Source organism: Phalacrocorax carbo, chromosome 23 (assembly GCF_963921805.1).
Source record: "Phalacrocorax carbo chromosome 23, bPhaCar2.1, whole genome shotgun sequence".
Taxonomy (NCBI): Eukaryota; Metazoa; Chordata; class Aves; order Suliformes; family Phalacrocoracidae; genus Phalacrocorax; species Phalacrocorax carbo.
The window spans coordinates 7,937,200-7,959,932 of NC_087535.1; the positions used below are offsets into that span (position 1 = coordinate 7,937,200).

Consider the following 22,733-nt stretch of genomic DNA (forward strand, 5'->3'; position numbering starts at 1 on the left):
CGCCGGAAGAGTCTCGCTGCGCCTCCGCCGCTTCCGGGCACGTGATGCCGACGCAGGGCGGCGCCCCTCGGAAGCAAGACAGGGCCCAGGAGGGAGGCTTTTTTCAAAATCAGTAAAACTTTATTCTATTTCCATTCTTTGCCATTAACAGAAAAAATTGGAGAAAGCAATGTTTGTTTTACAAAGATAATGCATCTCCCAGAGAAGAAAACCCTAAATTGAGAATAGAGGTAACATGGGAAAAAAAAAAAACCCCAAAACAAACAAAAAAAAAACCAAAAAAACCACAGTACTGCCCTCTATTCAAAGAAAGTAACTCCTGATCTTTTTGGTTAAAGTAATACTTAGACCAATCATTCAGTTTTCTTGCTTGATAAAGCGTGACTGGGGAAATGGAGGGAGAGGGAAGGGGAGGGAAGGAGAGGAAAAAAAAAAGCACACAGACATCAACTATTTCACCTTGATGAAAGTCTCAATACAGCTATGGAAAGCCTAAGTATTTATTCTTTTACAGTACACTGGGTGCCGGTTGCAAAAAAAAGAAAAAAAGATTTATTCACTTCAGGCACAACTTCTGTCTTTTTAAATTTAAATCAGTAAAAGAAATTGGGTTCAAAGCTGCAGTGTTCTAAGCAGCAGCAGATTTGTGCATTGTTTTAAATATATTTAAATTACCACACTGATGGCACACCTCAGCCTTATGAAATTCTGCACTGCATGTGTTTCAGAACGCTACAAAAATTAAGTCTACCCTGGAAAGAGACTTTCACTGAGCTCTAACAACTTCACTGGCAAAGGACTCAAGTTAAATGAAATATGAAAACATTGTTAACGTTTGGCCATCAACTTAAGGTATCCGAACGTCCGTACAGATTTTTTTATAAAGTTGAACTTATTCTACCCCCCTATGGTCCTCAGAACTTGAGCAGAGTGAGCTGAAGTGAGCCTTCCACTTCCACTTGGAAGGAAAGATGTAATGCAACTGAGCACTAAGGCATAGTAATACCTTGGCCAAAATAAAAAGATAAAGCATAGATAACTGTAGTGCAGAATTCCATAAGGTCTACCAGAGTAGAGCTGTCTATAATGTTTACTCACATAGGCAATGTAGATTTGCAGTTACCAGTTGCGTTAAATGCACCATTCAAAACAAGCTTCTAAAATGTGATACTATAAGGCGCCACCTTAAGTTCTCCAGAATGCAACTGTGCATAATTTTAAAATGGTTTCATAAATTTATTTTAAACATAACATGAGAAGGTGTTAAAACCGGTGTAATAGCTTCTTAGAATTTGGAGGAAGGGATGAATAGGGAGATATTCAGTACCCTTCACCAGCCCCCACCACTCAGTCGTACATCAGGTATGGATTTTCTGGATCAGTCTATAACACCAGCTTGACGGATCTTTCTCTCTGCACCAAATCCCTGCAAGGAAAACAAAGCAAACTTTTAGCTCCAGCATCACACTTTAAAGCAAACCTGTTCTGTTCCAAGGAAGTACAGCGTTAGCACGTTTCTAGTTCACCACGTTTGTCTTCAGAAACACAGACAGGACAAAACAGGTTCTGTGGGTGGCTCTTTACACTCCTAGATACTTCACAGATCAGACTACTACTTCTGCTTATCAAGTGGTGACAGAACCTTTTGTGAGAGACAAGTTTAGATAAAGAGATTTCACTTACTATCTCTGAGAAGGGGAGCAGGAGCTTTATGAAATAAAAAACAAACCAAGATAGCCAATATGGGCTAGAACACAACAAGCAGCTGATACAGACACAGAAGGGTGGGGGTTGGAAGGGACTCCCGTCCCACCCCTGCGTGAGCAGGCACCCCCAGAGCAGGGGCACAGGGCCGCGTCCAGGCGGGGGGTGAATGTCTCCAGGGAAGGGACCCCACAGCCTCTCTGGGCAGCCTGTGCCCCTGCTCTGGCACCCGCACAGGGAAGGGGTTTGTCCTCATGTTCAGGGGGAACTTCCCGTGTTCCAGCTCGTGCCCGTGGCCCCTTGGCCTGGCGTTGGGCACCGCTGAAAAGAGTCTGGCCCCATCCTCCTGACACCCACCCTTCAGATATTTGTAAGCATTGATGAGATCCCCCCTCAGCCTTCTCTCTGGCTGAACAAAGGTCTCTCAGCCTTTCCTCATAAGGGTGATGCTCCAGTCCCCATAGCATCTCCGTAGCTCTCCGCTGGACTCTCAGCAGCAGTTCCCTGTCCTTAAACTGGGGGGCCCAGAACTGGACACAGCACTCCAGAGGTGGCCTCACTGGGGTAGAGCAGAGGGGGAGGATAACCTCCCTCACCCTGCTGGCCACACTCTTTTCATGCACCCCAGGACACCATTGGCCTCCTTGGCCACAAGGGCACAGTTGGTTGTTTCTGTACTCTGTGCTCTTCTGAAACCACAGCGTACGTTACTGATACAGGGTATAGCGCCCCCGACTTCACACAAAAATAATATAACCTCACGCAGCGGGTGATTAGTTCACTATGGAATGAAAGCGGACACCACGTGTCACACAGTTTAGGCTTCCAACAGAGGAAGCAACGTTATGTTGTCTAAGTTAGAACACAAACTGCAATTATTCTACAAGCTAGCCTTTTATCTTGTGTACCTTTGAGTTATCCGGTCCCCTAGGCTGACGAAGAACTGTTAGACGAGGAGCATTGGCATCATCCAGATTAATGCTCTTTAAACGATTAACAAGTCTATCAGGACGTGGAGCAGCAACAGCCTTAGCGCCTTCACTGTAAGAGTCAACCATACAGAGCACTGATGAATTCCCAGAGGTGGTGTAAACTACCCAATTTATAGTCACTCTCCCCATTAAGCCATCAGCATAATCTGTCTCATGCGAAAGCAGACCTTCTGGATGACACCGTGTATGTCTGCCTCCAAACCACTACTTTGAACGCAAGAGTCTGAAATAGCAGTAGCTCAAAACATTCTCTAAAGGGTATTCTTTAGTGAGCAAGGGTGTTGCATTTACTTTCATGCACGCTTTAGTAGTATTTTGCATGTTTCCATTCCCTTTAAGTGGAATGATAAAAGGCTTACAAGTTGCCGGTATGTAATGGCATTGCATTAACACCTCTGAGATGATGAACACAGAATTTTGAGAGAAGAAATTAAGTGTTAGCACTTCTACAGCAACAGGAAGCTATCGCAAGCTTAAGCAAAATCCAAATGGCGCAGTTTTCTTCAAAATGTGTAAGTAGTTCAAAAGCAAAAAAAATACCCATCACCCTTAAGAAATTACATGCCAAAAAGTAAGGAGTGCCTTGCCACATTGTTTTTCTATTTAAAACTGAAAGTTGCTTTTCAGGAAAACAGGTGGAAGCACCAAGTACCATGCTGACCAGAGAGGCCAGCAGCTACGTAGGAACACCATCCATTTTATTATCTTTCATTAATTTCTACTTATAAGGCTGTATCCAAGTTCCTGCTAAGGCAGGGAGAGCTTCTTAAGAATAGATTAAAAGAAAAACAAGCTATCTGTAATTAAGAAAAGCTGAGAGTTCTGCTGCTGCACCATACTGGACACCCTACAAGTGCTGGTAGTTCTCAGGTGACAGGCTCTCACTGAAGCCAGCTGAAATTCAGAGCTCCTATTCTAGGAACAGTTAGCTCCACTAAGAGGCAGCAGGCACTCCACTACTGCAATGCAGACAGCATGCCAGATTAAATCACTTAGAATTAAAGTTCTCACCAGACACGCCACACGTTACAGGCACTGCATTTTCCTGTGCGCTGGTTCAGGATTACTGAGAACTCCACTTCATCCCCAGCCTGTAGCTCCACGCCATCCTGAACTTCTTTGACATGGAAGAAGAGCTTTTTGCTGTCACCCACTTCGTAGTTAATGAAACCAAACTGAAAACCAACACATCACAAGGTTATTTATTTCCTCTTGATGCAATGACTTACTAATTATTGCAGTTTAACTACTCCTAGGAAAAAAAACTCTGAAGAGCCTACTGGAAGTGGAAATGCAGTTTCTACACTGAACAGAACGTTCTGTCTGGAAACAATATTTCTGTAAGTCTAGGCACTCTTCTTGGGTTTGTCAAGTCACATTTAAACCCCAAAGTCTACGGAACAAGTTCTGATTACTGCCGAAGTCCTTAGAGGTGTATTAAATGGAGAAGAGCACCACTGCATGTTCATTTCTAAGACTCCACCTTAAAAGTTACACAGCAGAAACCACTCCATTTTTTGCTCTGTCATGGGTGTAAGAAGTCAGTTACTTCTATTTACCTTTTCACTCATGTATAAACCAGCAAAAGTCATCTAGCCTCTCCATAAACGACTAGAGTTTAATGCTGCAGAATAGCTATAAAATTAGAAAGCATTCACAGCATTTAATATTCTAATCATTCTGAGACAAAACTAACTAGGGCAATGATCAGCCTTTGCATTTCAGGTGGACTGTAACCACTGACTGCTTAACGCTGTGAAGAAGCTTCTTCTCAAAGAAGAATATGCACAGGTTTGTTTCTTTTTTTAATGCCCTGTTCAGCAGAAGCTAGTTTGATCAATTTCTAGGACACCTCAAAAACAGGTCTTCAGATTTGACCACAGCAGGAACTGCTGCCCAGTAGTACCGATGTTACCAGCATCAAACTGTGGACTGAGTTCACCTTTACTAAAGTCACATTACACAGGCATATGTAAACCAGTACTTGGGTTACACAAACCTGCTTCCCCAGAAGCAGAGTACAAAGCAAACCATTTGTGCACAACAAGCTTCCAGGATTCAAGTGCTGAAGCGGGTTCTCATCTGCTCTGCACCAAGTCAAGTAGTTATTTCTGATTAACATGCATCTTGTCTTCACAGCAGCAATCACTCACCTGATCTTTCACACATTCCACTGTGGCTCTGCGGAACGGTGTGATGTTAACAGCCATTGTCTGTCCATTTTGACCAAGAACACAGAGCTGAAACTTTACTGTCTCTCCCTTTTGCAGACAGTCACCTTTGTTTGCCATTCCAACAATTCCAAATGGATAGACCTCTCCTTTCATCTCACCTAGAGGAGGAAAAGCACAAGACAGAATTGAAGGTGTCCTTTCCTACCTGAGGGCATTCTGAATTTACTTCCAATATTAGAAATCATACTACTTCTGTCAGCTTAGTATTGTGAATATAGTCTGTAGCATGATATAATCATAAACACCTCTATTTAAGGATTATTAAACTTCTATACTTCTTGTGCGTTTCTGAAAGGAACACTTGCAATGTAAAAGCAACAGATCTTACCATCCTCCATGACTTCAATCATGCCCTGGTATTCAGTTTGTGTGGGATCTACACTCCTTAAAGGACGAATTACTTTACCAGAGTAAACAGTTGGATCAGCTTCTTCAGTGATACCATTCACTGAAAAAAAACAGACAGTACAAGAACAGGATGTTCTAATCACACTTTATTTTAAAAATAATTAAGAAGTGATTCAGGCTGACCAGGAGCCAATAGCACTGCCAGACACCTAAGGCAGTGTGCTCTATCACCCAGTAAAACTGGAACAGCTTTAAACACGGCAATAAGTAATGATAGCTTTCCTAATCAGGACCACACTGACAGTTCAAACATGGAAGCAGAAAAAATATTAGTTTCTAATGACACTAGAAGCCATGGAACACGAAAAGCAAAATGAAGTATTTTACTTCTCTTCACTGCATTCCCATTCCCTGGTCACCTGAAGTATGTATTTTTTGCCCCCAAGTACTTAATACCCCCACCTTCATTCCTCCTGCAAATTTCCTTCTGTGAGGTACAGCACAGCTAGCGCCATTACTCATTTGGCTAGTTCTGCCACTAGGTCTCTCCTTATAACCCTCCAGCTGAAGAGGGCAGAGTATGGTAAAGGTTCAACAAATTGCTACTGTCTACGGGACTCTTGGTCTGCACTTGTCTGCTCTCTGGAAACACAGGCAACAGCTTTCAAGAATGCAACGACCACAACATTAAGCAGCATCCTCTTGGTCTAAGCTCCAGCTGTAAACAGATTATTAATGAACTTAATTAATTAATCCATCAGCACCTGCCAAGAACCTTGTAAGCAAAAAATACCAGGTACAGTCTTACCTGCATGTGTTTTGTTCACCTTTTCTGCACTAACTTTGTTTCCTTTGCCTTTTGACAAGCTGTATTCAACAGTGTCTCCAAGTTCCAGGCTATCAATATCACCACAGTACTCACTACAGGAACAGAATTACGTACAGTTTTTCTTTAGTTACACGATAACAATGATGCTCATCCAACATTTACGTAAGTTGATCAGAAACCATTTAACTAGCCCAGCACCTCACATTTTCAAGAAATCCTCATTCAAGAATGTGAAGCATTTCAAATATACAATACAAATGTATTTATTTCTTGGCCTGGGATTCAGAGGCATAGAACACCAAGACTGCTGACTAACAAAAGTGTGAACCAGTCCAGCAGAGACAATAAATGGAACTTGGGACACCTAAGCGTGCATGCGCATGTGTGTGTCCAAATGGGTTTAACAGTCAACCCTACCAAACTCTCCACGTCCCTAAACAAACAACACCCTCTCCAAAACAAATATTAATAATAAAGTTGCCATTCACCTGTAGTGGAAAAAGATCTCCTTATCATGATTGGCTGTTTCAATAAATCCAAAGTTATCTTTCAGGGCTGCCACATATCCCAAAAGCCTCTTAGAGCTGTAATTGCGTCCAAGCATTCTGACAGAAACAGCTGTTTGCAGACCACTTCTCTTCACTTCGCAAACACTGAACTCAACCTGTTGAAGAGGAACGTATCAATACCAGATAGTAAGAACCCAAACAAACCATGACCGCAAAAAAAAAAAAAAACAACAAAAAAACCCCACAAACATGAAACAACTGACTTCAAAGCTGTGTAACTCTAATCAGTATCTAGGCTCTCCAGAAAAGTAGTTTTCTAGCCACTACTCTCCCAGAAACACCTGTAAGTCTGGCATTTACAACATTCCGAAGAGTAGCAGTCACACGAGTGACATACACAAGGCAAGCAAGCCTCTAGCACTCATCTTCTTTTACCCATTAAAGATGAGAATCTTTCTGTTTATGTGATTTACCACCTTTCACTACACTTATCACCACCGGCCCACAGTGAGCATATAGCTAGCTTTGCTCACTTGTTTCAGATTTTTAAGAGTAATCAGTGCCTTCCTAGCATGGCTCCTCAACACTGAATATTTTTCAGGCTGCTCTTCAAGATCTCCAAGTTCTTTCTCCCTTTCTGTTGTGTCTCAGCCTGATTTGCTCAAAAGGGTATGTTCTCCCTCTGCAACATTCATCTCAAAGTCTTTACGCTAATTTCCTCTAGATTATCAACAAGCGGAGTCCACTGTCTTAATGATTCCGTGTTCAAAAAGCACCATTTACATACTAAGACACTTTTTTCCTATATGTATCACCAGGTTTTGGGACATTTTTCTTAGTTATATAGAAGATTAAGCTACTCAAACCTAGGACAGAAAAGAAATGGGTGACATTACACAGATGCCTTGTCCTTCACTTGTCCTGAGAGGGAGAACAAATCCAGTAACAAGGCAAAGAGAAGCTCACATCTCACAATGCACACAAAAATATTCCCCAACGGTATACTTAGTTATATTGCCTTATCTCCTATCTGGGGATTAGCAGATCCTTCCACATCCTTGGCCTGGTAAGGAATGGTCAGTTTTACTCCACAGTCATCATAAACAATTATTCCATCTTCAGCTTCCTAAAAACAAGACATCAGAATGCAGCAATGGGCATCTTATTTGTAAGCAAACAAGTTTACTACATACAATCCAAGCACTGCTCATTTGAGCCACAGCGGTTTTACAGTAACTACTCAGTAACTGGAAAAAAACAGAAAGCCATCAACCCCGAGTAAGAAGTTTTAAATTATATTAGACAATATTTTTCAAGGAAAGAATGTATCACCACCACTTCCATTTAAGTATTTATTAGGAGTTTAACTATTCTGGCATTGTTTAAAACAGCATGGCAAAACAACAGAGGATCTCCTCTAGCCCTAGAAACTTAAATTTTAAGCAATTCTAAGCATCTTATGTAGTAGGAGGTAGAAGGAAATTTCCCATCAAGTTCTTGGAAATTATCCTCAACAACACAATCATTAACGATGCTTTTATTATCTTGTTTCACACAATTTAGTTTTCACTGACTGTTGTCATTACCTATTCAATGTAGTTCACATTTATACAGGATAAACAGTGCTTCAAAAAGCTGAATTACAGATTTTAAGGAAGCAGCCTCCGTGTCCAAAGGCAGGAATACAGACAGGTACTTCACAACTAGAAGAGCAGCATTACCTTCTCTTTGCCTTTATTTGGGCTAGTGGCTTTGGCTGGAGTGGCTTCTTTGTCTATAGTGCCCACAAAACGGTGATCTGATTGGGTGTGGAAAGAAACCGTGCCCTTTGGAAGTTTTTTGATCCTTATAGCATGATTTCTTTGGGCAGACAACATATCCTGAAAAACAAGATTGGATTTTAGACAGACTGAACATGATTTTTTTAAAAACTAAAATTTTGTTAAAGTATTAATCTCACTTACAGGAACGACAGTAAACTCTACTTCATCAGAAATATGGAGTTGATTTCCATCCATAATTTCACTGAAGTGAAAGAACATGCGAGCATCCCGGTCCACACATTTAATGAAGCCAAAGCCATCTCTCATCGCTGCAATCACACCCTGAGAATAGTCAAACAGACAATTACAGTTTTACAACTAGTATGTGACATCTGTCTGCAGGTGCTCCACATCTGTCTGTGGAGTATGTAATAATCTGAACACAAAGCCTGAATCCTACGAAAACATTTCTTGGTTTATGCAATATGCTTCCTTGCAAAGTGTAGTGCTAATGGCTACGGTCAACCTGAAATGCAAACAAGTCAGACTTACCTGCTTTCTTATCGTCGTTTCTTATGAAGTGGAAAAGATTCATTTAAGCCATTACCAAGAAGGACTACAGTCAAACAACCTGACATTGCTACTACACAGGGACCAGAGAACACAGTCTTGAAGGGGGTAACTCTACAGATATACACGTTGTCTATACAAGTATGTAATACATAAACAAACACAAACACACAAAACGTACAAGAACCTACATAAACAGGAAATAAAACCAGTGGTTGGAGGGAAGTTTAAGAGAAAACCCATCAGACTTCCAGACACAAATGAAGAAATTAAAAAAGCTTTCTTACAAAGGATTTTGTTAAGATTATCATATCCATGAGCGCATATTATGGTAAGCATGTTACATAATATTTTAGTGGCCTTCCTGGTAACCACTAGAAATGGAATGCTTAATGATAAACAGAATTTACTGTGCCCCATCAACTGTCAAAAAAAAAAAAAAAAAAATCCATGTCTCATCCTGACCTCTGTTTAAAGAGGAAAAAAAAAAAAGGCTCCATAAAGTTGCTGTAAGAATTCTTTACTCAAGTTAGGAAGAATTAGTACCAGATCATGCCAGAAGTATTGAGCAAGACAGAATTCAGTACAACCCAGTCACGTGCCTTTAGCAAGTCTCAGGGAAGGCTTACAGGATGTGAATGACAATGCAAAGATACTTTCTGCCTTTAAGAACACTGTTTTCTCATATAGCTTTCACAGGCTAAGGGAAATCAGCTAACCCTTCTAGAAGCAGCCAATACTTGTCATCTCAGTGACAGCTCAATTCAGGAGGGCAAATATATTTAGCCAGAGTAGAAATTTAAGACGACTATAGGATAGAATGCCAAAACCTGAGAGGCTGAAGTCAAAGTTCAGTGGTTTTCTTAAAGGAAAGGGTCCCTGATTCACAGCACTGTAATTGGATTCCAGTTGAGAAGGAAGGCAAACTTACAGTCTAGTTGGAAAAGAAACAACATTCCAAATTACAGGAATGAAAGATACTCTTTAATACTCATTAGCACATCGTCTTAGTCCCTGTAATCCACAAAGTTTTTTGTATGTGATAGAACGCAGCCCTCTATCACCCTTCTGCAGGACCCTCAGGGGGAGACTGGCCAAAAACCATGAAATCCAAAAGCTGCACATAGTACCTCCTCTGAATCTTTAGACTCTTCCCTACCTGAACCAGAGTAGCCCCAGGTTCTTCCAGTTTTCCTAAGGAACATAAATACTTACCTATTTAGACTCAAGCACATGAATTTTTAAACTAACAGTTCCAGATTGCATTACTGCTCTGTCTGCTATAACCAGCTAGCAATCCAGTCCAAGAGGGACAGTTAAGGTCTAATTTTCTAATATGATTTGACTCAGTAGTTAACTTTTTATACTTTTACAGGAAATATGCCCATCATTAATTTGGAATTTTATACCATTTAAGCACTTTGTTTGAAGCGTACACCTGAGGATTGGATTTCAGAAGGGCAATGGAAGACACTAGTGATTTTTACATTAAGTTATTGTTTAAGACAAAGCCCCCATTTTTTACTTTCATTTCCCCTCAAGAATTAAAAATTTTAAAGAGAGATACTTGCCATTTCCCTAGTTTCATTAGTAAACTGGAAAGTATTGGGGAGAACCTCAATATTGGTGGCTCGTTCCAGTTTGTCACGTCTGTCTGTTGAAATATTGAATCGAACGTGGTCGCTTTCCAGCAAGGTCACCTTGGATTTTGTATCTTTGTCTCCAAATGGAAGTTCTTTAGGAATCACAAAGTCAACTTTGATACGGCCAGGTAATGGATCACTCTAGCAGACAGAAAACCCAACAGAAAAAAGTTAGTTCACCTGCAAGATTCACCATAAGCACAGACAGAATAGTTGGCAGAAATACTAATCCTAACAGAAGTATGAACAATGCCTGCTGGACTCAAGCCACTATGCTTCATTTCTACCACTCCTAATTTGTAATTTACTGTCCAGAGCCAAATGCAAGGTAGACTTTGGTGGTGGTGGTGGTTGGTTTTGGGGTTGTGCAATTTTTTTGTTGTGTGTTGGTGCAGTTTAGTTTGTTCAGATTTTTTTAAAGCACCAAGCATATATTGCTGAAGAAATTAAGACTCTATTTCAAGAATTAAATTTATAACCATACTTAGAACACTTCTAAGATGCAGCATCCTTCTTATTCAATGTATTGCATCTGTGTGGCAAGGTTTCCCTTAAGTCTGACAGAGCCAGTGCCAGCCAGCTCCAGGACAGACCCGCCACTGGCCAAGGTCGAGCCCATCATCAACAGCGCCTCTGTGACAACATATTTAAGAAAAGGGGAGGGGCAGGAACTGCACAATTGCAGCCAGAGATAGAGAAGTGAGAATATGTGAGAACAACCCTGCAGACACCAGGGTCAGTGAAGAAGGGGGAGGAGGTGCTCCAGGTACAGGAGCAGAGGTTCCCCTGCAGCCTGTGGTGAAAACTAGGGTGAGGCAGGCTGTCCCCCTGCAGCCCATGGAGGTCCCATGGTGGAACAGATATCCACCAACAGCCCATGGGCAGGTGGATGGGCAGCGAAGGTTGTGACCACATAGGAAGCCTGAGGTGGAGCAGGCTCCTGGCAGGACCTGTGGTGAGAGGGGCCCACACTGGAGTAGGTTTGCTGGCAGGATGTGTGACTCCATGGGGGACCCACACCGTGGAAGGAACCCACACTGGAGTAGAACTGTAGCCCATGGGAAGGACCCATGTTGGAGAAGTTCGTGGAGGACAGGCTGGAAGGGGTCCAGAGAAGAGCCAGCAAGATGATAAAAGGACTGGGAAGCTGCCATACGAGGACAGGCTGGGAGAGCTGGGTTTGCTCAGCCTTGAGAAAGGGAGGATCAGAGGGGATCTCATCACCATGTACCAGTATTTAAGGGGTAGCTACAAAGAAGAGGGAAACTCCCTTTTCACACAGAGTCCCATGGAGAGGACAAGGGGGATGGACACAAGCTGCTCTCGGGGAGATTCTGATTGGACACAAGAGGGAAATTTTTCACACTGAGGACAGTCACCATTGGAATAATCTCCCCAGGGAAGGGGTTGACTTGGCCATGTTGGACACCTTCAGAAGTTGTCTGGACAGGATGCTGGGCCATGTTGTCTAGACTGTGCTCTTCCTAGAAAGGTTGGACTAGATGATCCCTGAGGTCCCTCCCAACCTGGGATTCTGTGACTGTCTCCCATGGAGGGACCCTACACTGGAGCAGGGGAAGAGTGTGAGGAGTCCTCCCACCCTAGGAGGAAGGAGCAGCAGAGACAATGTGTGATGAACTGACCGCAACCCCCATTCCCTGTCCCACTGCACTGTTCGGGGGGAGGAGGTAGAGAAACCAGGAGTGAAGCTGAGCCTGAGAAGAAGGGAGGGGTGAGGGAAAGGTGTTTTAAGATGTAGTTTTTATTTTCTTGTTACCTTACTCTGATCTCATGGGTAATAATTAAACTAATTTTCCCAAGTTGAGTCTGTTTTGCCTGTAACGGCAATTGGTGAGTGACCTCTCCCCATCCTTATCTAGACCCACAAGCTTCTAGTTGTATTTTCTCTCCCCTGTCCAGTTGAGGAGGAGAAGTGATAGAGAAGCTTTGGTTGGTACCTGGCATTGTGTGTTCAACACACAAAAAAACCCCACCCCAAACCTTCCTGAAACAACAACACAGACTCGCCTAAAACCTTAAGGGAACTCTCGTGTACGCTCTTTCCTCAAAGCCAAACATTATCTCTGTTAAAAAACCTCGTTAACTGTTAATGCTCACAGGAATTCATACATCAGGCTTATTTCAGCAAATATTTTCTCTCTTTTTCCCTATGCTTTTGCCTTAAAGATACATCCTAAACCCACAAAATTCAATGGGAAGTATTCAAAACATTAAAGAAAGCACAAACTCGCCAATGTACCACTACTGTAATTCTTGTTCTTCATAACATTTAGAAAAATTGCGTACTGTGACTGCTATCAATTCTTTTACAAATTAAGTACAGGCTTACTCCTTTACTCTGACACAATGCTTATGCAGCGGACTGTTAAAGGGAAGGGGAATATTTGTACTGTTTGACTAGAATTCAATACAATCAACACAACATTTCACATAAACTTAAGAAAATACTGAAATACTGAAATTCACCTGGTTTTTGCTGGGTACTTTTGGAATTACTTTGGTTACAGTTCCTTCAAAATGTTCAATGCTGATATCTTCAAAAATGACAGTTCCTTGAGGCAGCAGTCGAACATCTGTTGCAACTTCTTTACCCTAAAAGCACAAAATCAGTCAAATACCCATAAAGAGGTAAGACAGCAGACATTTTCCAGTGAACCTCCTCCCCCCCTTCTTTTTACAAGTGAATTTGAGAAAACAGACAGCTGTCCAGTTACACCCTAGGATCTTGTCTTCAGTTTTTACTGGATTTCATCTTACATTTCTGTCTTTGATTGTAAACTCCACATCATCACCAGGCTGTAAGGCTTCTAGGTCACCTTTAAATTCACTATAGTGAAAGAATATCTCCTTCACGACATCACCCCTCTCAATAAATCCAAAGGCTTCCTAAGAACAGAACAAAGTGTTTAATAAATTGCCTATTCTCAACATACCAAGACAAAAATTTTACAGGTTCTGTCAAATACAATGAAAGACTATGACATACCAGGTATAGCAGACTTTTGAGTGCAGACTACCACAAGAATTATATAAATGGAAATAAGTGGGACTTCCTTTGTTAAGGACTTGAGTATTAGTATTAAAGATTAGCTGTTTAAACCATTTCACCCAGTTTATACCCACAGCTCCAAACTGGTAATAGCTCTTATTGCCCTAAATATATTATTTATAACATCACTTTTCAGAACACTGTTTCTTTTTCAAATGAAACTTTAAAGTTAAAGCATCACTTACTTTCATGGCACAGACTACTCCTTGACAGCGGGCTTGTTTCTTTTTTAATAGCATAATGTTACGAGCACTTACAGCACCAGTACTAGAAGGGAAAAAAGGTAAACAGAGCAAATCTGAAACAACTCAAAACTGGAGGAAAAATTAAGATTATATTTCATAATGTCAACTGAGTTCTTGGAACAGGCAGGAATTGCTGCCTGACTACTAGACCAAGTATGAAGTCAGAAAAGCAATACCAACTTACTGTTTATTTGTATCAATTACAAAGTTTATTTTATCTCCTGTTTCCAGCTGTGCATTTCCTTCAACATCCTCCGGGGTGTAAGTCAGGTAAAATACTTCCTGTAAATTAACATTGACCAATATGAGCTTATTTGCAGAACAATTGTTTCAAAGAAAGATTAACACAGTTTTGTTTAGTAACAATATCTGCTATGAAACAAATTAGTGAGAAAAATTGCAAATGGTCAAACATGGCATGCAAAAACATTCTTTTTTGCACCGTGCTGTTTTGATGAGTCTGTAACAAGCAACTAAAGTTGAAAGGTTTGTATGTGGTCATCTTTAAATGTCAATTTCTAAACTTTAAAAGTTCAAGATAAGGAATCATGAACATGACATAACCCAGCTTTGTGATGTTTTAAAGAACAAAAGCAACTATTTGGCTCTTATAAAGTTCTCCATAGATACAAGCAAAGAAGCTGTCAAAATAACATTTCTGTTTGTAGTAATTACCAAAGCATGCTTGGGTTTTTTGGCCAAGGACTACAGTTCTTAACAGCACCAACTGTGTACGTTAAATTCTGTCAATTTTTTGGTTCATAGACCACAGTGACGGATCAGTGAAGAGTTCAAGTAAAATACATAAGCTTTACCCCATTACGTTCGTAGCATACACTCCCTGTTGGACTCTGACCCGGGGCAGCTGGAGATTTACTCTCTAAATTGTGAGGAACAGCGCACACAACCTACCAGTCAAAAAAAAAAAAAAATCCATTGCTAGTCATTTCAGGAGCAGCACTGCTGAATACAAAATGAATCTCAGTATCCTCTACTATACGCTCAGGGATGCACTTCTAGTGTAACTCAACAGGGAATGCCATGCTGCAAATTTCAATCTTACAGAACACCTGCTGACTCTAAGAACTGTTTGGAGCTAAGTAAGACCTCAAACTGAACCGCTGAATCTTTACCAGAATAACAAAAATACATTTCAGTGTAACTGAATATTCTACATAGTTAATATGCATGCTAAATGAACCTAGCCTTCTGTACTGGAGGAAAGGATGCATGCATGTATAGAGAACAGGCACTAACTTGTCCATTTATTCGTTCTTCAGGTAATATTTCTGGTTTTATCTTCACCAATTTAATAGCAATGGGTTTTCCAGTTCGGCGATCAGAAGACACTTCAAACTCAACATCGTCTACAAGATAATCAAACATGATAATGGTGTCACAGAGTTTTCTTTGGGTTTGTTTGGGTTTTTTACAATCACTAAACGGTTACATTTGTTAATTCACTGCCTGTAGCCAAACATAACAAAGTGAAACTCGGGTGCTTTTGTTACCAAGGAAGGACACACTACTTGCAAATATTTCTCTGGTTATTCTGCTTATCCACTCATGTTGCTAATGAACTATTCTATTGTCATGGCTTGCCCCTCAATAATTCCCCCCTGGCCCTGCTCACTATACAGCAGACTTCATGCTGAAGTTCAGACAACATAATGTATGCCATTAAACAGTTTAGAAACTTCACTGCCATGTTAATTAAAAGCATGTAGTAGCAGCCTCCCCATTCTGAAAAACAACTGGCCACCTTCAAACTAGTTTTAAAAAAAGAAATACTGAGTACATGAGGTATATTATTCCACAGTCTAAGCACTTGCTTCCATCTGTTATACACATTTGACGTAACACTGCACCTTCTCCAGATTGGCCACAACTGTATTAATACAAGCTGCATGAAGTTTAAGTGCTGTAAAGGTCTCTCACTGGGAGTGGTAGAATATTAATTCTATTGTCTCTTTAGCCCATCAGAAGCAACAACATGCATCTGTTCATGCTGCAAGATAAAAGGATTTTCTATGGCAAGTGAAAGAGACTGGTGTTCACTCAGTCAAGAAGCTCTGAAAGTTGCCTCATTACCTCCTACTTTGAGCTCCTGTAAGTTGCCATTATACTGTGAACAGTGGAAGAACAGTCTAGCTTGCCGTTCTGAACACTGAATGAATCCATAAGAGGTCAGCAGTTTTTCTATAACCCCAGTCTCACGCAGTGCTGCCGAAGTACCATTGGGGTACCCGTTGTGTCCATTGTTGTGGAGCAGGTTTGGATCAAAGCTCATCTGTATAAAAGGAAGGATAAGGATAGATTTTTAAAAAAACCCAAAAGCGCTACTTAAAAATGTTTCCTTTCTCCATGCCCACATAACAGAGTAACAAACACAATGGGCTTGTGGAAGTTAATGTAACAAGCAAATTCTAGCCATCTTTAAAATAGCGAGAACATCAAAATACTCGAGCTTCTGTAAAACAATAATCCTTAAAATTTAGACAGGCAACATACTTATAAAACAGGCCAGAAATGCAACACTGAAATAGAGCTTACTTACACCAAAACAAACTTCTGACTTTCTTAACACTATTTCACATCACAGCCTGAAAATACCTAAAGTACCTTCTCTTCCAAATTAAACAGGTAATTAGGAAAATGCAACTGTTATGAACCAATAGAATTACATTCACATTCCTGCAGAGTTTGTCCCTAGTTTGTCTGTTCAGTCTTTCACACTAAAAAAAAAAAAAGGTGTTCACTCAAGTATTTAAATGTTTTTGCCAGTTACGGAATTAATACCCAGAATTAAACTAACATTTCTGTGTTATAGGAGCTCAAGTGCTAAAGAGACTGACAAACTTGTAAACAGCGTTAAATTAAAGAAGTTAAAGCTGTAATGAAACATGAAAAACTTTTTTTGGGGGGGGCAGAGGTGTTTTATTTTCAAGACGCAGACTCAGCCTTGAAATACTCACAAGTCCCTTCACTAACTCATTGGGTTTTTGATGTACAAGTCTCTCTCTTAAAGCAAGCCATTTCCATTCACCAATTAGCAGTTAAATCAGTTGAAATACCACACCTCACCAAACACACTAATTCAAGAAAGACTACTGAAGCAACCCTCTCCCCTCCCCAAACAGTCAATATGCATCTTAAAATACAGTATTGGAGGGTTTCATTTGCTGCAGTTCCCAGAGTATTTCTCTTGGAAACAGAATGATACTGTACCTGTTCTCTGCTTTCTTTCTGCATTAAGCAGAAGAGATTCAAAATTAGTCAGCAATATGTTTAGTGTAGATAAAAGACGTCTGAGCAACTTGTAAAAATGGTCATGGGTCTTACTCTAACACAGATATCGAGTTACTCAACGTATTAAAAGGCATAGTTAAAGCATGTCTTATTATGCTGTTTAGAAATCAGTTTAAGAGTGATCAAAGAGCATCCATCCACTATATGAACCCTCATCTTTTGAGGAAGGCAACCCTTAGGACATTCCATACACAAGAAGATGTCCCTTTTGGAAGGCAAGAACTGGAGCGTTTGATTTTAAACCACCCTAGAGTTTGAAATACTTCACAAAAATGAATTGGTCCTTCAAGTAGGGTGGCTGGGGCAAGGGAAAAGGTATATTATTATGCCTTTTCCCAGGAGAATAACAGGCAAGACAACCCATTCTGAAAGCTCAAATCAGTGTGACAAATGCTTTTTGTGAGTCATTTACAAAATGGCACCTTCACATCTCTGATACAAGATAAGTACACAAACACACCTACAATCCTGCCACACGCATTAAGTTACGGACTACTACAAAAGGTACACCAGATACAGAAAATGACAAAAACCTACCGAAAAATCAGGTTCAATAGCCTATTTTAGGATTAGAAAAACCACACTGCTGTATTCTCTGGCTCAAAGACTACCACTGCATGATAGCATTTGAACAGTTCATGTTTAAAGGAGTTTTAGTAGCATAGCATAGAGAACTCCTCATCAGTCACCTAAAGCCTGACAACCTAAGTTCAAAGATACGCTCCTCAGGGTGGCACTAGAATTTGCTGTAGAGAGAAAGATACGTGATAATTTTGGCAGTCATTCTAGATGCTTGTCATATTCCTACACCTGTTTCAAACATAATGTTGTAACAGAGCGTAACAAAAATCTAACACGACATCCATTTATACGTATTACCAGCAGTATGGTCATAAAACCTTAAGAAACTTCTAGTAACAGGCTACACTGCACCTCTTAACGTGCAAACAAGACTTGCCTGGACCTACAACATAATGGTTATATACTGGACCACGACTACCTGACTGCGCTGTGCACTTCCTTTTAACATAGCTGGCCTGTCAGTTTACAAGAGTAAGAACCATGAACCCCACCGATACAAGTGCTCAGAGGAAATAAAAAAACTGTGCAGTAAGAGCTAAAGAAGACTACACAGAGGTTATTTGGATAAAAAAAAGTATTGGAACCACAATACTACCATTACTAGAAAAGAGAAACTTTAATAAACAGCTCTCTAGGGCTGTAAGCACTGTTAAGCAGAACCACATTGCAGCTACTATTAATTTGTCATACTACTAGGAAACCAACATAACAGTAAAGAACTGCTAAAAAACCTAACAAAAACCACACCCTTCTGTTGACAACTTGTTTCCAATTAAGTTTAAAAATACATATAACTCTTTATATAACATGCACCAACCTCGCAGTGATATTCAAATATTGCACTTTCAGTAGTATTAGCCGATTCTTCTGTTTCAGCACAAGTTTCTAAGGATGAAGACTGCTAGTATTAAAAAAGAGAGAAAGAGAGAAAGAAAAAAAATAGCAAGAGAACGTGATCTATCAAGCTAGTAGAGAATACAAGTGCTGCTGCCCTGGGCAGTTTCAATACAGCACTGGAGAAAACAAAGACTACTAGCAGCGTTGGGACGTGCTCTTTTGAAGCTGTTGAGTAGGCACAAACTTCTTGTTTCAGATCAAGCCTTGTATCTTCAGTGTAAGTTTCCTCTTCTTTGGTCTTGAGTTGTTACGATGTGGTATATTCTTTTCCTGATCTGAACTTGAAGCAGCAGTTTCAGGTGGTAAATTCTGTTCTGTTCCACTTCATACTGGAGAAATGAAAAAGACACTCACTAAGTATCACTTTAAGAGAAATTATACATCAGTCCTAGGTGTTCCTACAAACAGGTACATTTTCTCTACCTTAATACTGTAGGTTTGATCCATGCTAGGAAAGACTGTTTTACAGATATATTTGGCATTCCCATTTTCAGTTTTGTTTTCCGAGAAAGCCTACCTCCAAGCCAGTGATATAGTATTCCCAATTTTAAACTCCTCAGATGCAGTTAGGCATTTCAGGAAAGGTGCCAGTTTGTACAATTAAAACAGCAACTTCACTTTGATGAAAAGCAGTGTAATTTAATGCAAGCCTTAGTCCTCCTACCAATACTTTACATGGGTCCTGTCTCATAATTTAATAAGTGCTTGCATAGACCACAGGGTGCATATGTGTGGGAGAACTCGAATTCCCTGATAATTTTCGTTCCAAAAGGTAAGTCGAGGAATAGCAATACCTGAAGCACCTCTAGCTTTGTGTAAAGAATAAACAAACTTCTCAATTATATGTACAGATGCTGTATGCCTGTTCTGCACAGGCCATACTCACACTGGCATAACATGTAAAATCATTGCAGAGCTGTTCTCTGGACTTCTTAAAGCAGTGTTGGCAAAATGTTGATTACACGTAAGTAGTATCTGTGTAGATAACATAACAGAGAAGCCTCTCTGTAACAGTAATAAAAATTATATTTTTGTGGACAAAAGCTGCTAAGAAGCAATACAGACGTGAATCTACAGATAAACTAGCATGTTATGCAGTAACCCAAAGGTATGAATCATCAGAGCATAACTCTTCCACAAGTCCACACCAAATGAGCAGAAACATGGACAAAGCCTATTTCCCCACTGTAGCAGGAAAGTGAATTTCACAATTCACACTGCACTTTGATTCCCTTTAATGAACTTGAAAGAGTCAACTTAAGTGACTGAAACGTGAATACAAAGATATTTAACTCTCACCACAGTGAAAATGCTGACTGCAGTCCGCTTTTACAAATAAGAACTCTAAGCCCCAAAAGCATACAATGGCTGTATGCAAACTCATCACCCTGTTTTCACAGAAGTCTGTATTTCAATGACATCTCCTCCAGATGAAGGCTATTCCTTTAGTCACCACTCTGAAAAAGTTTTGGCTGAAATAAGTTTTCCTGTCAGACCATTACACATACATGAGTGACACTAAATAAGAAACTGGATGAGGTCAGTACAAACCAGCATCTGGTATTAAAAGTTTGCAGTGAAAGATTCAATTATTAAAAAATATATATCAGAAGACACAAAGCTATTGCAAAAATAATAGGGTCACTAGAATTTTCTTATACCTCCATATTAGATTCAGGCAACCATTACCACAATCTCTTTCATGATAGAATCATTATTTAGACAGCATTTCAGATCTCAAATGAGCGTTCCCCCAGCCAAGCTCAGGAGGAATGAAGCAGGCATATGCTGTATCACAGGAACCGCACAGAGATGCTTAGAATCTTCTTATTCATGTGCTTCTCTCTCTTCTAATTAGACTAACATTATTAGAGCTCTACCAGAGCTGTAACTTGTATCATATTACATTTCTTGTTTTTCTGGGCATAGAATATATTACATTTTTGCAGAACAATCAAAACACCTCTCCTGCCCAAAGATGACTAAAGCTAATTTTGTCAGGTAATGGAATGAGGCACTAACTTTTGCCTTAAAAGCCAGTTCAATTTGATAACAAGATTGGCTTACTACACTTAAGTTATTAAAGAAAAAAAAAAGGGGGGGGGTCAAGCAAACATAAGGAAAAAATAAAAGTCTGTCTGCCTCAAATTCTTCGCTTTTTAATTCAGCTACTATAAATACCCCTCCAAATGGTAAACACCCTAAGCAGCTGCCCAGCCCCCAAGTCACACTGGGTTCTGCATTTGTATATTTACAGCTGAAAGGATTAATGCAAAGACAGGGAAGAACCATACAAGTTCTGTCTGGAAGTCTTTCAGGTGCAGATTTTGCTAAATGACAGCAAGTCACATTAAACTGTCGGCAGCTAGAAACCATCTACGCAGGCAAGCAGCAGAACCTGCTGGATTACACTGTTCTGTTTACCGTTTTCTTGACAAAGGGAGGTACTGGAAGAACACACATTTTACTGGATTAGACCATGTGCTTCGAGAAATAGCCATCTCTTACATGACTAGGATCAAATTTAATGAAGATAAAACTTTATATTTTCAGTATGCATGCACAGCAGCTATTAGATGACACTCAGAGATGAAGCTATTCCGTATCTTTTCAGAAGAATACCAGAAAGCAATACTGAACGCTAGCTCTTGAGCACCCCAAGCGATACATGGCAGCTACGAGCTCAGCTACTAAGATTCACTACGTTAGCAAAGTCACTTTTGCGTAAAAAAAAAAAAAACAACATCTACGGGGAAAAAAAAGAGTTTAAAGAACCTCCAAGGGCATCTAAAAAGGCATACAAACGTACTGAACCGCTTTAAAAAAATACTGCTAACAACAAAAATCCGTCTTCCTTTAAGGGGCTGGGGAGGTGCCCCGTGCCTGTCACGAGCCCAGACGAGAGAAAATGGGGGGCGGCCCGTCAGTGCCCGCGGCAGGCCCTCGGCGCAGCAGGCCCCCCGCGCCCGGCCCGGCCCTCCGGCGGCGCCGCTCGCTGCGCTGCACCAAGATGGTGGCGGCGGCGGCCGGGTCGAGGGGCGGCGCCGGGAGCCCCGACGGCAGCGCGCCCCGCGAGGGCGGCGGGGGCTGCCGGGCGCGGGGGACCGCCGGCGCGGAGGCCGCGGCCTGCGCTATGACAGCGCAAAGGCCCCGGCCGGCAGGCGGGGCGCGGAGGACCGGCCCGGCGGGGGGCGCAGCGGCCCCACCGCCCTCCCGGCACACAAAGGGGGGCGATGGCGGCCGCTCCCCGCACACAAAGGGACGGAGCCGCCCCCCGCGCCGGGCGGGGCCGCGCACGGCACGCCGGGAGCTGCCCCCCGCCGCCGCCCCCCCGCGGCCGCCCGTCCCCAGGAGCCCCCGCGCCCAGGCCCCGCCCGGGGCCTGCCGGGGCCCGCGGTCCCCTCGGCGCCGCCCCCGCCGCCCCGCCGCCGCTCGGCCTGCAGGCCCCGCCGAGCCCCGCCGCCCGCCGGACCGCGCAGCGCGCCGGGAAAGCGAGTCCCGGCCCCGCCGCGGCCCAGCCTGCGCAGCCGGCGGGGACTGGCAGCCCCCGAGATCCCCGGCGGCGGGGCGTCCGTCCGCGGGGCGCCGGGAAGCGTAGTGCGCACGCCGCCGCGGCCCAGCCGCCCGCGGCCGCCGGCGCTCCGTCCCCGGGAACGGCGGCCTACGAGGCAGGAGTCAGCCCTCACCGCCCCCCCACCCCCGCCCGCCACCGCACCTCGCGCGGCCGGGAGGCGCCGGGCGCCTCTGCCTCACCAGGGCCGCCGCGGCAAAGGACGGCCGGGGCGAGGCTCCGGGGGCGTCCCCTGTCCCCCTCGTCGGCTCACGGGGACCCCGGTGGCCCCCCGATTGCGCGGGCGCGGCCCGGGCAGCGCGGGGAGGCGCCGGCGCCGCCGCGGCCGTACTCACCCCAACAGCTCAGCGCCCCCGCTCCAGCGCCGCCATGCGCAGCACGGCACGGCACGTAGGAACGGACCCCGGCCTCTCGCGAGAGCGCCGGGGCGGTGCCGCGCCTGCGCACGGAGGGGCACAGCGCCGCGC

At 42.5% G+C, this 22,733-nt stretch overlaps 1 protein-coding gene across 3 annotated transcripts; it reads right to left on the reverse strand.

Moving 5' to 3' along the window:
• Positions 1 to 95: 95 nt before the first annotated feature.
• CSDE1 (cold shock domain containing E1) lies at positions 96 to 22,715 on the reverse strand. 3 transcript variants are annotated; one of them, XM_064471945.1, is made up of 20 exons: positions 22,602 to 22,715; positions 18,616 to 19,024; positions 15,999 to 16,197; positions 15,165 to 15,274; positions 14,723 to 14,815; positions 14,092 to 14,189; positions 13,848 to 13,929; positions 13,371 to 13,499; positions 13,080 to 13,205; positions 10,521 to 10,733; positions 8,581 to 8,721; positions 8,338 to 8,496; positions 7,635 to 7,742; positions 6,596 to 6,771; positions 6,087 to 6,199; positions 5,259 to 5,378; positions 4,850 to 5,028; positions 3,708 to 3,871; positions 2,613 to 2,745; positions 96 to 1,426 (listed from the first exon to the last, which is right to left on the reverse strand). In XM_064471945.1, the coding sequence occupies exons 3-20, from the start codon at positions 16,195 to 16,197 to the stop codon at positions 1,379 to 1,381; spliced, it is 2,391 nt and encodes a 796-aa protein (XP_064328015.1). In that variant the 5' UTR covers positions 18,616 to 19,024; positions 22,602 to 22,715; the 3' UTR covers positions 96 to 1,378. The 3 variants fall into 3 exon arrangements, with proteins under 3 accessions (XP_064328015.1, XP_064328016.1, XP_064328017.1); XM_064471946.1 differs by lacking the exon at positions 22,602 to 22,715 and adding an exon at positions 19,582 to 19,605; XM_064471947.1 differs by lacking the exon at positions 14,723 to 14,815.
• Between the last annotated feature and the right edge of the window lie 18 nt (positions 22,716 to 22,733).